The sequence below is a fragment of the Trachemys scripta genome, chromosome 3 (genome assembly GCF_013100865.1).
Source record: "Trachemys scripta elegans isolate TJP31775 chromosome 3, CAS_Tse_1.0, whole genome shotgun sequence".
NCBI lineage: Eukaryota > Metazoa > Chordata > Testudines > Emydidae > Trachemys > Trachemys scripta.
The window spans coordinates 51,847,605-51,863,149 of record NC_048300.1 but is presented as its reverse complement, the minus strand read 5'-3'; the positions used below and the strand labels follow the sequence as shown (position 1 = coordinate 51,863,149).

General features: G+C 40.5%; 1 protein-coding gene across 9 annotated transcripts in view; it reads left to right on the top strand.

Annotated features, from left to right (window-relative positions):
• CDC42BPA (CDC42 binding protein kinase alpha) overlaps positions 1 to 15,545 on the top strand; it is a 337,912-nt gene that overhangs the window by 310,812 nt on the left and 11,555 nt on the right. For 6 of the 9 annotated variants that reach the window (XM_034764724.1, XM_034764720.1, XM_034764722.1 and 3 more), the window contains 3 exons: positions 4,070 to 4,193; positions 5,577 to 5,694; positions 14,172 to 14,354. In XM_034764724.1, coding sequence (XP_034620615.1) covers positions 4,070 to 4,193; positions 5,577 to 5,694; positions 14,172 to 14,354 — 425 coding nt within the window. Of the gene's footprint in view, positions 1 to 4,069; positions 4,194 to 5,576; positions 5,695 to 11,955; positions 13,902 to 14,171; positions 14,355 to 15,545 lie in introns of those variants that run through there. The other 3 variants (XM_034764728.1, XM_034764727.1, XM_034764725.1) reach the window with 3 other exon arrangements.

Genomic DNA, 15,545 nt, shown 5'->3' with positions numbered 1-15,545 from the left:
TGGATGAGCATCTCAAACAGGTTATTAAGAGAAAGCAGAAAGCCTACCAGGAATGGAGGATAGGAGGGATCAGCAAGGAAAGCTACCTCTTGGAGGTCAGAAAGTATAGGGATAAAGTGAGAGCTGCCAAAAGCCAAATAGAGTTGGACCTTGCAAAGGAAATTAAAACCAACAGTAAAAGGTTGTATAGCAATATATATAAAAAGAAAACAAGGAAAGAAGTGGAACTGCTAAGTACTGAGAATGGGGTTCAGATTAAAGATAATCTAGGCATGGCCCAACACCTAAACAAATATTTTGCCTTGATTTTTAATAAGGGTAATGAAGAGCTTATGGGTAGTGGCAGGGTGGCTAATGGGAACAAGAATATGGAAGTAGAAATTAGCACATCCGAGGTGGAAGTCAAACTAAACATCTTAATGGGACTAAATCGGGGTGGGGAGGGATCTGGATAATTTCTATCCAAGACTATTAAGGGAAATGGCACATAAAATTGCAAGCCCAAGACCAAGGATATTTAATAATTCTGTAAACTCAGGGGTCATACCCTATGACTGGAGAATTGCTAATATAGTACCTATGTTTAAGAAAGGGAAAAAAGTGATGCGGGAAACTACAGGCCTGTTAGCTTGACCTCAATTGTATGCAAAGTCTTGGAACAAATTTTGAAAGAGAAAGTAGTTAAGGACATAGAGGTAAATGGTAACTGGGATAAAGTACAACATGGTTTTACAAAAGATAGATTGTGCCAGAAAAATCTGATCTCTTTCTTTGACATAACTGATTTTTTAGACAAAGGAAATGCAGTAGATCTAATCTACCTCGATTTCAGTAAAGCATCTGATACAGTTCCACTTGGGAAATTAATAGTTAAATTGGAGAAGATGGGGATTAATATGAGAATTGAAATGTGGATAAAGGAGCTGGTTAAAAGGGAGACTACAACGGGTCATATTGAAAGGTGAACTGTCAGGTTGGAGGGAGGTTACTGATGGAATTCCTCAGGGATCGGTTTTGGGACCAGTCTTATTTAACATTTTTATTACTGACGTTGGCACAAAAAGTGAGAGTGTGCTAATAAAATTTACGGATGACACAAAGTTGGGCGGTATTGCCAATGCTGAGGAGGACCAGAATATCGTACAAGAGATCTAGATGACCTTGAATACTGGAGTAATAGAGATGGGATGAAATTAATAGTGCAAAGTGTAAGGGGACTAACTGAGGGACTAACAACAAGAATTTTTACTATAAGCTAGGAATTATCAGAAGAAAGTGACAGAGGAGGAGAAAGAGCTGGGTGTATTGGTTCATCACAGGATGATTATGAGCCACCAGTGTGATACAGCTGTGAAAAAGGCTAATGCAGACTGGGGATGCATCAGGCAAAGTGTTTCCAGTAGAGATAGGGAAGAGTTACCATTATACAAGGTACTGGTGAGACCTCGTCTGGAATACTGGGGGCAATTCTGGTCTCCCACGTTTAAGAAAGATGAATTCAAACTGGTCAGGTGCAGAGAAGGGCTACTAGGGATCGTCCAAGGAATGGAAAACCTGCCTTATGAGAGGAGACTCAAAGAACTTGGCTTGTTTAGCCTAACGAAAAGAAGGCTGAGCGGAGATATAATTGTTCTCTATAAATACATCAGAGAGATAAATACCAGGGAGGGAGAGGGGTTATTTAAGGTAAGCGCCAATGTTGGCACAAGAACAAATGGTATAAACTGGCCATCAATAAGTTTGGGCTTGATATTAGATGAAGGTTTCCACAATCAGAGGAGTAAAGTTCTGGAACAGCTTTCCAAGGGGAGCAGTCGGGGGGGGGGGGGGAACCTAACTGGCTTCAAGACTGAGCTTGATAAGTTTATGGAGGGGATGGTATGATGGGACTGCCCACAATGGCATGTAGCCAATCTGCCACTGCTAGCAACAAATATCTCTAATGGTCAGTGATGGGACACTAGATGGGAAGGGTTCTGAGTTACTACCAAGAATTCTTTCCCAGGTGTCTGGCTGGTGGGTTTTACCCACATGCTCATGGTCCACCTGATCACCATATTGGGGGTCGGGAAGGAATTTTCTCCCAGATCAGATTGGCAAAGACTCTGGGAGGTTTTTGTCTTCCTCTGCAGTATGGGTCACGGGTCACTTGCAGGTTTAAACTAGTGTAAATGATGGATTCTCCGTAACTTGAAGTCTTTACACCATGCTTTGAGGACTTCAGTAACTCAGCCACAAGTTATGGGTCTATTACAGGAGTGGGTGGGCAAGGTTCTGTGGCCTGCAATGCGCAGGAGGTCAGACTAGATAATCATGATGGTCCCTTCTGACCTGAAAATCTATGAACCTATGAATCTCTACTTGGACATGACTAGGCATGACCAGTACATGGGGTGGGGAGATCTCCCCCTTTCCCACAGTTGTGGCAAAAGATATCAGAATTGGAGTGTTTCATAAGAAATAGTCTTTTTGGAGTAAGATATGGATGAAGAAGCAGCTTGCATTGAGTTTCCAGATGTTTGGCAGAAGTATGATGTTCTAGCAATTTTAAGCAAGGTCTGCTAAAGAAAGTTAGTGTGTGAGGCCTGAGGTACTTTCTCTGGCCTTCTGAATGTTTTTGAGCTGTTCTAGCCTTCTTTGCTATAAAGTTGTATGATGAAACATTGTGGATTTTGTTGGTGTGGAGAAAATAAATTCTATATTTTGTAGATTTTCAAGGACATTGACTTTTCTTTGTCATTATACAGTGCCTTATTTGAAAGAATTGATAGAAAGGTATTTTGAGAATGGAGAGTATTTGCAGCTCTACTGTGAAATTGAGAAGAGCTTGTTATTATATGACATACCCCATAAATCCAAAGAAGTTTTATTTATCCTTGGTAGAAAATGGGGGTTATCTGAACTTGCCAAGAAATGAGGTGAGAGAGGCATTGAAATTGAGTAATACAATAGATTTTCTCCATGCATTTAGGGTATTCAGTATAAGAGGGTTTGAAACAAAGAAATATTTTGGGTAGTCTGAATAGGAGACTTTTCCCAATGATTATGGTAATAGGCAATTTCTTTCTATTTCTACCCAGTTGTTATTTTAATTATTGATCAATATTTGCATTGCTGTAGCACCTAGAAGCCCTGATCAAGGCCAACTGTGCTAGACAGGGTACATGTGTAATAAAGGCAGTTCCTGTCCTAAAAACCTTAAAAATTAGCATATGAGGAAAGACCGGTACATGAAACAACCAAGAAATGGGGAACCTGAAGGAAGGACAAGGTGATGTGAAACTGACTTGTTTAGTGTTATTCCATAAACAAAAACTACTTTTTAAAGGATTTCAGTTTGTATTGCCCCCATACTCTTAAAGCAAGGAAATATGAAGCCATGGGACACTCCTTTCTGTACTGTACCCTGTGGTCCACACAGCACATTTCTACTGGCAATGACAGACTCCATATTTTTACAAGGAACTTCCTTCTGCCTCCAACTGTTAAGGAAACACACTACTCATGACACGTTGATCTCACTCGCATTAGAATGCACAAATTTAATTGCAGCCTCATTGATATTAGAAAATATTCAGCATGTGTATATATGCATGGGTTAAACATGCTGTGTATTCTGTTTGTGGGGGAAAAGTGAAGTTATATTTAGCATTGAGACTGCAGTGGGACTGTTCAGTTGTAAATGTTGCAGAATCAGGCCATTACTGATTAAACTACGTTTTTAAAAGCTTTGTTGTTCTGTTCATAGTATTTCTGGTTGCTCAGACATAACTTGCATTCTGTTTTTTCCTGAGAGGATGTGACTTCTGGGGTGAATCCTCCAGTGTGACTCTAGAGTTGACCGAGTGTCCCAATATATTTTGATTCACCATTGAGGATTTTTTAATTTATTCATGACCTTCCTGTTTTCCTATTTGGGCTTCTGAACACACCCATCAGTTTTTTATACTCTCTTACAGGGCAGCTGTCAGATGATTTAGTACAAAAGCTAAATAAAATTATTTGTTCTAAATGGTTTATTAAATTACCAAGTAAGCAATCTCTTGGATATTTTTGATGTTGTTTCTAGAGGGAGATGAACTGGTAGTTCCTGAGACATCAGATAACAGCCGGAAGCAAATGGTTCGAAACATCAACAATAAGCGTCGCTATTCATTCAGAGTACCAGAGGAGGAGAGAATGCAGCAGAGGAGGTCGGTATTCAACCTGTACTTGTCTTCTGTACATGCCTGTAGGCCTTGAAGGAATGTCTTGTCTGATGTCAGTGTAGTATTTCATTTGTTAGAGAGAGTTGTTTTCAGACATTTGTCTTTTCACCATTGTGTTTATCCTTGATGTATAATTTGTATTAATACTAGTCTGGATATGAATATGCACTGAATATTTCAGTACTTTGATTCCTTTTTTAATAAAATATTTGTGTGAAACAGTTACTGTAATTTGGAATGCATGCCCCCACATACTGTATATACATATATATGTGTGTGTGTGCATATACTGTATATATAAAGATCTATAATAAACATTTTACAAAAGGAGATTACATTGCTAACTATGCATATGGATTAATTACTTTCAGACTCTGGTTCTGCTTTTTATTGTTTAGGGCAATACCATCTCATCCTCAACAATATTCCAAGGCATCTGTTTTTTAGAATGTATTACTTAACTGATGAGTCTTATGGAACTGTCATAAGCATGGTCTAAATCACAGAGAAGTCACCTGGAGGGTGGTGCTTCAAGACATGTATATGAAATATATATGTCTTTAAAGGATTGTCAATCAAAATAGTCCAGAAGTATCTTTAGAGTTCACATCAAACCTAACTTTCATGTTACTGACCACTTCGGCCACCTGAGTTCCTTTTGCCCACAAAAGATTGCCAGCAACTGAGTTAAAACACATCTGAAGAAATAAATGTTTTTGTTTGCTACCAACTTTTCCACTGGAAAACATGGTTGACTTTCCACTTTGCTTCCTATTCGGCTCTAAGAAAAGGAACAACAGTTGAGCGGTGGTGCTAAAATGCATAGTTCTTGCCTTTATCTTTTCCAAGTTGCTTGGGGTTCTATCTTGTATTTAAAAAATTATTTTGAATTCTGAAATGAATGCATCTGTGCCATTTTTTGAGAGCTCTTAAAGTAATTCTGACCATAGAATGTGAAAGGTAGTGCAGTATTCTTCTAATTCTTCTTTTATCTTCTGTCCTTCATCTCTGCCTCCATCTTTGCAGCACCAAGTCACCAATGAGCCCGCTTCTGCATCTTTTCTTGAGTACTGTCTCAGCTCACACTGGTTGTGCAGTCTCTGAATCTCAGTAACTATTTTGATTCTCATGGGTGTGGGCTGTTAGCCTGCAAAACAACATTCCTTTCTTCCTGCCCCCATTCCCCTTTCCCCAGGCTGGGGGCTGGGATAGATCAGCAAGGGTTATCCTTCTGTTTAACATGGCCAAATATTTAATTTACCAATTTCTATTTTAAAGCAGCAAATAATGAAACTATATTTATTTGATCTTTTTAATATCCATCTTTGTCATGTATAAAATATCTAAACTAAGTATTTTCTCTTACAGGGAGATGCTACGAGATCCAGAAATGAGAAATAAATTAATTTCTAATCCAACTAATTTTAACCACATAGCACACATGGGTCCAGGAGATGGAATACAGATCCTCAAAGACCTGCCTATGGTAAGCAAGTGGGAGAGAATATATGAATAAATGAATACATCTGCGATTGCATATAAAAGAGATATTAAAATTTGGTTAGTGTTAAATATATATTTAAAATGTTACCATCTTTCATACAAGCAGCAACATAACTAGTGAAAATGGATATAAAGAGTCTGTACTGTCCAAGGTGGAATTTAAAATGGCATTCATAGATGGGAGTTTAAGCATGAATGTGTGCAATTACATACTGGAGAGGCAGCTCATTGGTGGCTCCCGAGTTTATACCAGGGCCAGCTCGTCAGCCCAGACAGGTGAGGCTCAGCCTAAACAAGAATTCCCAAAAGCTACAAAATACATTTTCCATATTCTTTTTTATGTAATTGATAAACATATGCAGTTTTAAGAACAGATTGTGATTTGATTTAAATGTCACGACTCACTCTCCCCAGTAGTGAAATGCAGCACCAGAAAGTTTGAAGAAAGTGCTGCATGAGGCTCAAGTCTTGGTATAGCTAATTGTGCCTCAAGAAGCTGCCTTGTTACCGTAGCAACTTACCATGCCCAGGAGTCACTTTATGAAGGCATTGCTGTGGTAACCACAGCTTGGTGAGGTGATGCAGTTAAGGCTGGGCTGCTGAGGGTTTGTAGGGAGTAGGTAGGGATGGGCCCTGCACCTCCCCCTTTTGGTGGGGCTCATGTATGTGCACAAGTAGCCGATGCTGTGCCCCAGGCCTGCTTCATGCTCCACCCCCTGCTCCAGCCTACGTAGCAGGGGCTCCAGCCCCTGGGTCTACCTGCTGCTTCTTTACTATAAATAAGGTAAGCTTTCAATAGCTATTACATTATACATTGGGCAGAGGTGGTGCAGCGGGGTGGTCACCCGCTCCTGCCTTAAAAGGCTTAAAACAGCCTGGGGAGAGGGCTGTGGCAGGGAAGGAAAAGCGGGGCTGATTGCGGAAAGCAGCCTCAGCTGGGGGCCATGCCCCAATCAGGCCAAAGCTAGTTTAATGAGGGCCCAGCTGGCCCTTATAAAAGGGCTGTAGCCAGAAGCCATAGACAGTCTCTCTCTCTAGGTGTTAAGAGGGATGGGCATGGCTGCTGGGAGCTGAGCAGAGTACCTAAACTGGAGCAGGGCTGGGGAAAGGCCCAAGGAGCTGGGGAGCTCTGGCCTAGAAACCCCCCAGGCTGCAGGCCTTGTTAAAGGCCAAAGAAGGTACTGGGGTTGCAGAGGCAGCAGGTCCAAAAAACCCCTTGCCGGTGATGAGTGGCACTTACACTGCAGTCTGCCCCAGGGAACGGATGCTAGTTGAGGACTGGCAGTGGTCATAGACTGAAGCGAGGTGAGGATAGAGGGTGGGAGTTCCCAGATTTGTGGGGGTACTGCCAGGGGGCAGCACCCCGGCCTGAAAGGGGCACTGGGGTCCAGGAGGGACTCGGGCCCAGCAAAAGGCGAGACACCGGCCTGCAGAGGGCGCTCCGGAGCTGGAAAGAGAGCTAATTCCCAGGATAACCAGCAGGAGGTGCCACTGGTGAGTCATCGCGTCGCTACAGGTGGAAATAACGATTTTGTCATTTGTGCCTCACCTGTCAAGAAAGTCAAGAGCCGCCATTAATTTATGCCCAGTCACTCAAATGAGCTGTTCATATAGCACACATTATGAGGGGAAAACAACAACCCCTGTTCACAGTCCAAATTAATAGGGTTTGGACTTGGGTTCTCTGTGGAAATAAGGAGAGATGGGTTCCCCTGCCGAAGGCCACGTAGCAGCTTTGGCACTGCTCCTACAGTCTCAGAACAGCAGTAGAATCTGTGGTGCCTGGTTTTGACTCATGCATAGAATGGCCAGTGAATCTTTCTCCTAACTCCAATGTTTCATTGCCATATGTAGAGCCCCCTGCTTGGTCTCTCTGCAGCCTGCTCCCCTTGTATAGTGGAGCCATATCAGTTCTACTGTGTTTTGGGCCCAGGTTTCATCCATGCTGAAGTTCCCATTTTCCACTGTCTCTAGCCAGGCTGCTGTGTCTGCTTGCATCACTGAAACAGAGCCTCTTAATAATTAAACACCCACTGAAGTGAATGAGTTTTGAGGGGCTGTGGCCTGAATAAGGATTTGTTCATGTAACTTGTAAGCATTTATCATAAATACAGTGGGCATGATCATCACTTTTAACTAAAGTTTATGGGCAGAAAGCAGCATAAAATGTTTGCAACTGTTACTGGTCTTTGAGAAAAAGTGGAGAGGATGATGGTAAGGCAGAAAAAGGATGTGTGCAATGGTATTGCACTACTTAGGGTTTGGGGCATAATTTCTGACCTCAGAATGTTTGTTTGTTTTACCTCAGTTTTGCAGCTGATGGTACTTTGACATTGCACATTATCATAAAGCCCTGCCTATTGAACATTAACTACTTTGGCAGTATTTGGTCATCGCCTGAGGAAAGTATATGTGCAGAGAATGAACGCTCTCTAACCAGTAATGGAACACTCTGAGAATCATGGTATTGACAGCATGTGTAGTGAGAATAGGCAATAAACAACAAAAAAGTAATTACACCTCTATCCCAATATAACGTGACCCATATAACACTAATTCGGATATAACGCGGAAAAGCAGTGCTCCAGGAGAGGGGGAGGGGCTGCGCACTCCGGCGGATCAAACCAAGTTGGATATAACGCGGTTTCACCTATAACGCAGTAAGATTTTTTGGCTCCCGAGGACGGCGTTATATCGAGGTAGAGGTGTATTAGTCAAATAAGAACAAGACAGGTAGTGAAGTGCCTGAGGCAGATCTATGAGAACTTGGCAAACAGCCAGTGTTTGTCTCACTAATAAAGAACTGCTGGAAAAGGGCTGGTTTTGGATCCCAACTTCAGTTACTTTAAAAGAAGGTAATAATTTTTGGAGGTGAAGGGTTTAGGGTTAAAGCTATACATGGGAGACCGTTTCTTTTGATTTCTCCACTTTCAGCTGGAACTTTTAAAAAAGCATGACTTTCCTAGAGGAAGGAATATCTGCTTCTCCTGGAGGTGGGTCAGAAAGCAATATTCTTAGTCACCCTCAGTGGAAGGGAGTGTATGGGAGCCAATAGTTGCAAAGATGTTGACCTAGCCCCACTCCTAGGAGCAAAACTGAACTGAGTGGAAGTGTGAAGTGTCCCTTTCTGAGCTAGTTTATAAAAATACATTAATCCAGTGTTAACATTTTAGAAGTGCCATTGTTTTTCCTCAGTGTCCCCAGTTCTAAAAGACTTTTAGCTCTAAACTCATTCTGATTAAACAGGCTTTATTTTAATTAAATGGTCTCATATTTAGAGATAGGATTCGTTTTCTAATTCTCACCTGGGAATATGAAATTTTGGAGAAAATGTGTGATTTCCACTTTGCGCTTAGAGTGGATTAAAGGACATTAAATTTATATACAGTGTAGGACTTCTTCACTACTGCAGTTTAGTACTGAAGTTAGCCTTAAGAACTCACTGCTATAGGTTAACATATGGACCTCAATGTTAGGATATATTACTGAGGTTAAACTGGATTTCACATTTGTTATTACAGTTGTGCCTGCAGTGCTACACGACTTAGGATAAAAATGACAAGAGTTATGTCAATCACCATGTTAATCACCTGGGGTCAGGAAGAAAATTTCCCCTAAGAAATGCTACGTGGGGTTCTTTTACAGCTTCCTCTTGAGAGAGACATGGTACTGGACTAGACAGACCTTTATTAGTCTATTTTGTTCACAGCAAAAAAGGAAAAGGGGACATATGTAGTAAGAGCAATTTAAATCTAGACAGTAATTCTCTGCACTCCCTTTGCATAATTTCAGAATTTGTACCTGGATAAGGATTCTTCTCCAGGCAGCTGTTTCCCCTGCTGCATTGAAGTCCAAAAACCATGTTTCTGGCATTACACTCTGTTACCGTACAACTGAATGTGATGTTACAAATCAAATGTAATTTATGATGACTTCACTCAAGGATCAGTTGGGAATAGAAGATGGGCTGGGAGTGGGCAAGCCATTATCTAAACACAGAATACTTTTAAGGACTAGAACACGAGGTACAAAAATAAAGTGAAAGGGAGTGTTAGTCTGATACATCTCTGTGCTTTTCCTGTATGACAGTTCCTCTTTGAAGGAAATAAATGCCTTTGAAATTATTTCACAAGCTCGCGGCTTGTTATGAAAATTTAAATAGCGGTGTACATCTGAGTGCGTAATAATTCTGATTTGGGATTTTTTTATTCATGGTGCGCAGATTGCATTTTCTGCCTTAGAAAATAAAGTGTTCATGAAAATTATTTCCAAGAAATATGGAAAAGATTGGAACATTTTATTTTTTGAACTCCTTTTTAAAGCAGAACTAGACAAGGACTTTTTACATTTCTAGGTTTCTACCACTCGGGGGTGCAAACTGTGCAGGTTAATCATGTCACATCTAAAATACATTTGTCAGACTATTTTTCAGCTCTAATTTTTCTTTTTATTTGAGAAAAGTCAAAGAATTGCATTTGTACAGTTTTATATTTAAAGTAAACAATGCGTCCTTTAAATATTGTAATGCGAAAATGTTAAAAAAAACAAAAGCTGAAAATATGAAGAAGAAAAAAAGGGCTTAATTTTCCACCCTTATTCATGTGAGTGACTCCTTAGCTACCCCAGCCCTACATGAGGAGCTGCTAGCACGGAACCATACACCCAGTATGAGATTTCATTGAAGTCAATGGGAGGCTGCACAAACAGAAGGGTCCTTGCCAGTAGCTCCTGATGCAGGATAGATATTTAATCAAAGGATTGATGAGAGGGGTTTGATTGTGAGATATGGAGACTTTTATCTCTGAGTCTACAGTTTGTATCTAGCTCAAGATGGTAGTAATGTAAAATAACTGTTGTCTAACATCTCCTTGGTGAACGTTGTCAAATAGGTTGAGTTTCTAGTGGAGAACTGTCCCTACAACAAACACATCCACTATCACAGTTGGCACTAACTGAAATTCTCAGGGGCAAAGCCAAAGACTGGATGAACTATAGAGCTTAAACTCCTAAAGTTGATCCTCCAGATCAAGGCTGAGGTACATTGGCGGGGCAGTGTGTGAGGAAATCCTGTACTGTCAATGCCCATGCTGTACCTGTTTTTTCATGAGCAATAAAATGCACTTTTAAAAAATTGAGGGGCAGGGAGGCTTAATTTTGTACGCTTATCCCTCTTCTAAGTGTCTTATCTGTGAGTTCCTTTTGGAGTACAAACTTCTCTGAGCAGGGACTGTCTGTAAATATGTCTTGTACAGCACTAATTTAAAATTTAATTACAATTTTAAGATTTTAATTTCAAAACCTTGAAGTTATAAAATAAGAATTAGTAAAATTGAGAGCTTTTAGCTGTTCCAAACTGTGGGACACATTCTTCAAAATAGATTCCAGCACATGGACATAGAACTGCACAGCATGTATTTTTGAATTTGCCTGTAACAATATGTTCATAAAGATGTCATTGCTTTGTGTGTGCAGTTTCCAGGTTTGAGGGTGCTTATATGTACTTTGTAAGCACAGTTCAGGCATCTGTTTTTGAAAAGTTGACTGTTTAAGGAGTAAATCAAACTGTTGGATGTGATTGGAGTAAATTGCTGCCTTTTAACACAATGCTACACTGTACTCGCTGTGGATTTACCCATGCATCTGCACATAGCCCCATTGATCTCAATGGGTATGTCTGCACTGCAGCTGGGAGCAAGTCTCCGTGTAGGTCGACAGACTCGCACTTCAGGGCCTGCACTAGCATGTTAAAATTAGCAGTGTGGACATTCCGGCTTGAGCAGAAACTTAGGCTCTCTAGCCCACCCAGTCCTCTAGGCTTCAGAGCCTGAGCTCCAGCCTAAGCCAGAACATCCACACTCCTATTTTTAGTGTGAGTCTGTCTGCCCAAGCTGGAAGATTCACTGCCAGCTGCAGTGTAGACATACCCAGTGCGGCTCCAGACAGGCTCTGTCTGCACAGAGTTCGGTGTAGGATTGGGGCTGTGATGGTGAAAATACAAAAGGCAATGAGAACTGTAAAGTTTTTAACAACTATACTTCCATTATATTTTAATGGTTAGTTTGAGTCTCTTTGTGGTAAGTGGGTTCACTTTCTTAAAAGAACAAAAGTTCTGATCTGCCACTAATAGAGCTGTAATTATATATGTTATATGCACTTAGTTCTGGATCACTGTCTTGATTTGTGTAATTTTGAATCATTCCTGTTAGTATCCCCAGACTTATGTATTTACACTTTTTTCCCCTAGCAGCCTGTCACCAATTAAAAACACGTGAACTTTTGTCCTGGCAATTCAGTACATTTTCTGACCTCCCTTCTGCCCTCTTGATTCTTGAAGCCACTTTATCATGGATGCTCCCTTGTAGTGAAGATCCGAATTCTGGAATTACACTTACTGCAGCACATACCAACTACCTGTGTCCATCGGATATGCAGGACTGATTTTACATTCATACTCTGCATGCCTGATATTTTCCTTACAGGACTATTCTTGACAGCCATTATATTTGAACTTGTATTCATTATACTTAAATCTGACTTCATGATGCATAATTCATTATATTTCAGTAACCAACCAGATTTACTGAAACACGTAGCATTTTACATGCAGAGGCATTTGGAGTAATTATTATTATGTACTTTTAGTATTACGTAAAGCCAGTGGGAACCCTGCATTTGAAGACATACTATGATCCTTGGAGGGAGGATTGGTTTTCAAAAGTGCTGCTATATCCTGGCATTTGCACATTAATGCATGCTGGCTAGACATTTTTATGGTCTGCTGTGGGCCTGCCATCTGCTTCCAAGCTTCTGGTATTAGGACTTTTTTCCCTTCCTCATTGGCTTTTAAAACATACCTTCATTCTGCAGCAAGCACACTATTTTATACAGATTGCTCGGCAACCTCTGCTTTCCACTTGGGACCATTATCAGAAAAGTGGCTTCCCTTACACTGATGATAGCACTAATATCCTCGATTCTGCTAACCGTATTAATAGCAATTAGTATACATTATAGACCAAATGCTGCAAATCAGTAATTGATGCTTTATTGACGTGCAATGCTTCACAACACAAAAATGTAAAAAAGCAAATTGTTGGGATCTTACCAGCTCAGATTAAGGGAACAGTAGAGAACAGTAATAACTATTGTTTGATACTGGAGATATATTGGGCTATCACTTAATGTTTTCCTAAACTTCCATAAATTCCTTGGGTAAAATGTAGTGCCTTAGGTTTAGCAGACAAGTCACCTGATTGATTTGCAGCTATCTTGCATCATATTTTATTTTTTAAATCCTAACATTGCTCAGGTTCTTTTTTTCAAAAGTTGGTGAGATCAGTTCGACAAGGGAAAGAGAAAGGGCTGAAGATTAGGAAAAACTGGTCTAGTTTGCCAGTGGCTATTGGCCACTCCAGCCCAAAGCAGATTGACCTGCTGAATATGCACATACGGAATGATTCTGTAGATGGAGGGAAAATGAGAGTTAAAAATACATCTCCTGGATATAGATGTCTTCGAATCACAAAAGCACCTTATCAGCACATTCTTTGGAGACTAAATAGAAATTGGTTTTGTCTAATTTGCAGATTTAATTCACTTTTTTCCTTTGTCTATATCTTACATTTTGGGAACAAAGCACCCAACAATGCTGAGTTGACCTATAAAAATACTTGCATTTCTGAGTATCTTTCTGCCTCACGCACTGAGGGTGTAATTCACTGCTGCATAGAGAGACGGTACAAGACCTAAAGTCCCATAGGTCTTATTTGGGGCTTTACTGATGCATAGACCTTGTCTTGTCCTTCTACACTGGGTAAATTTCACCCCACTAGCCTGAAACTAACCAGTTCCCCTTCCCATGCTCACCTCCATTCCTGCCCTGCTGACACACTTTGTTCCCTGAAACTATAAATATAATATATCCTTATGTTGACTGTTTTTTTTTTTTAAATGAAATCCTCAAAATGTCTGCATAACAAGAAGCAGGTCTTAAGCTTTTTCAATGTCGTATCCCCAAATGTTCCCTCCCTTACCATCTCATCTTTGTTCACTTTCCCTTGTTTGTGTTATGTCTAACTTAGATTGTAAGCTCCTCAAGGCAGGGATCTGATGCTTTTCCTTTGTCTGTAAAGCACCAGGCACATCTATGGTGCTGTTTGAAGTATTAAATAATAATAAATATTAGAATCCATTCCCAATGAGTTACAAGTTTGATTTGTTTAAAGTTTATGGCAGTAGCAAGGGTCACAGGGTCACAATGTAAAGAAGAGGATAAGGGGGTGGGGGAAGGGTAATCTAAGGATCTGTCTATTTTCTTGCAAGCAGGATACTTACAGTGAATTTGATCCAGTCTTTCAAATTATGCTTATCCCTGCAAATGGCGTTTGTCAGTAATTTCGCCTCCTGTATAACCAGTGAAACGGTCCCTCATTATCTTTTTCTCTCTGTTGTCTTTGATAGCCGTGTTTTCCATATCCATCCCCTCATCACTTCAGTCTGATCTCCTCTCCGAGCAACTTCGAGCACATCTATCACATGACTGTTAATTCAGCTGAAAAATTCCTCTTTTATGATTCCATAAACCCTGCATACTCCCCATCTCTGCGCTCTGTCGCTGGTACACCAGCCTTTGTGACTCTGAGGGTATGAACGGCTGAGTTGGGTGTTCGCTGTACTAACACTGTGTGGTTTTCCTTTTGCCTAGCTAATAACATGGGAGAAACAAAACTTTGTGAATGGTTTCTTTCACCTCTTAACTCTCCCCCAGCTGTTTTGTATTCTCATTCCATCCTGATGTTTTCCACTGTTGGTGATATATGAAGAAACAATTTTTCATAGCTTAAAAAATTATGGAGCAAAATTATTGGACTAAACCTTTTTTCTACAAAAACAATGTTCTTTTTAAGTCACTAAAAAGGGTGTGGAAGATTAAATTATAGAGCTTTATATTCCACAGTGTTCATCCTCTAGCAGTCAGCAATGGAAAGATATTCTGTATTCTTGATAGGTTTGGGCTGGAAAAGGGCTCAGGATATACCTATGTTGAGCCAAACTTTTGAGCTGTTTATTAAAAATAAACTTTTCTGTAGTGCAAGAATTTTGTATGGTCCTTTACAAGAGTTAAAAGAGAGACTAATTTTGTGCCCTGAAGAGTTTACCGTCTAAATTAGACAAACCTACAACAAGATGCTAGACAAAGGGAGTAACTAAGGAAAAAAAACAAAAATAGTGTGAGCTTCATTATGGAGAAAGCAAATCCTATAACTCTATTTAAGCAGAGACTGAGGTAGGACAAGAGGCGATGAATAGACACTTTGACTCGGATGGTAAAATGTTTGGGGTAGGGACAGCCACTTTGTACTGTGTTTGCATAGTGCCTAGCACTGAGAGGTCCATGGTCCATCACTGGGAATACAAATAATGAATAATAGTAAAATGTTCACAAACATACATTGCAAAACATATTGTTACCATGCACCGTGTTCTGGCCTACAGTTCTGCAGTAGGACCAGGAATAATCTGCAAGGGAGATTGTACATAGCTGCCATTGCTTGATCAGGGTTGTATGGGTCTGATTCAAAGCTCACTGAACTCCAAGAAAAGACTCCTGTTGACTGCAGTGGGCTTCGGATTCAGGCCCTTTATGCACCTATATGCAAAACCTAGACTGCTTGGAATACCCTTTCACTGCTGCTTTTGCAGAGGGCTTATAAAGCAGTGTTTCTGCAGGTTTGGGTAACCTAAACCAGAATCCACTACAGGTTCCTGTTGCTGGATAGGGTTTTCAGGTCTGTGCCTATGTACAATACTCGCAAGAATTTGGACCCCTGAGGG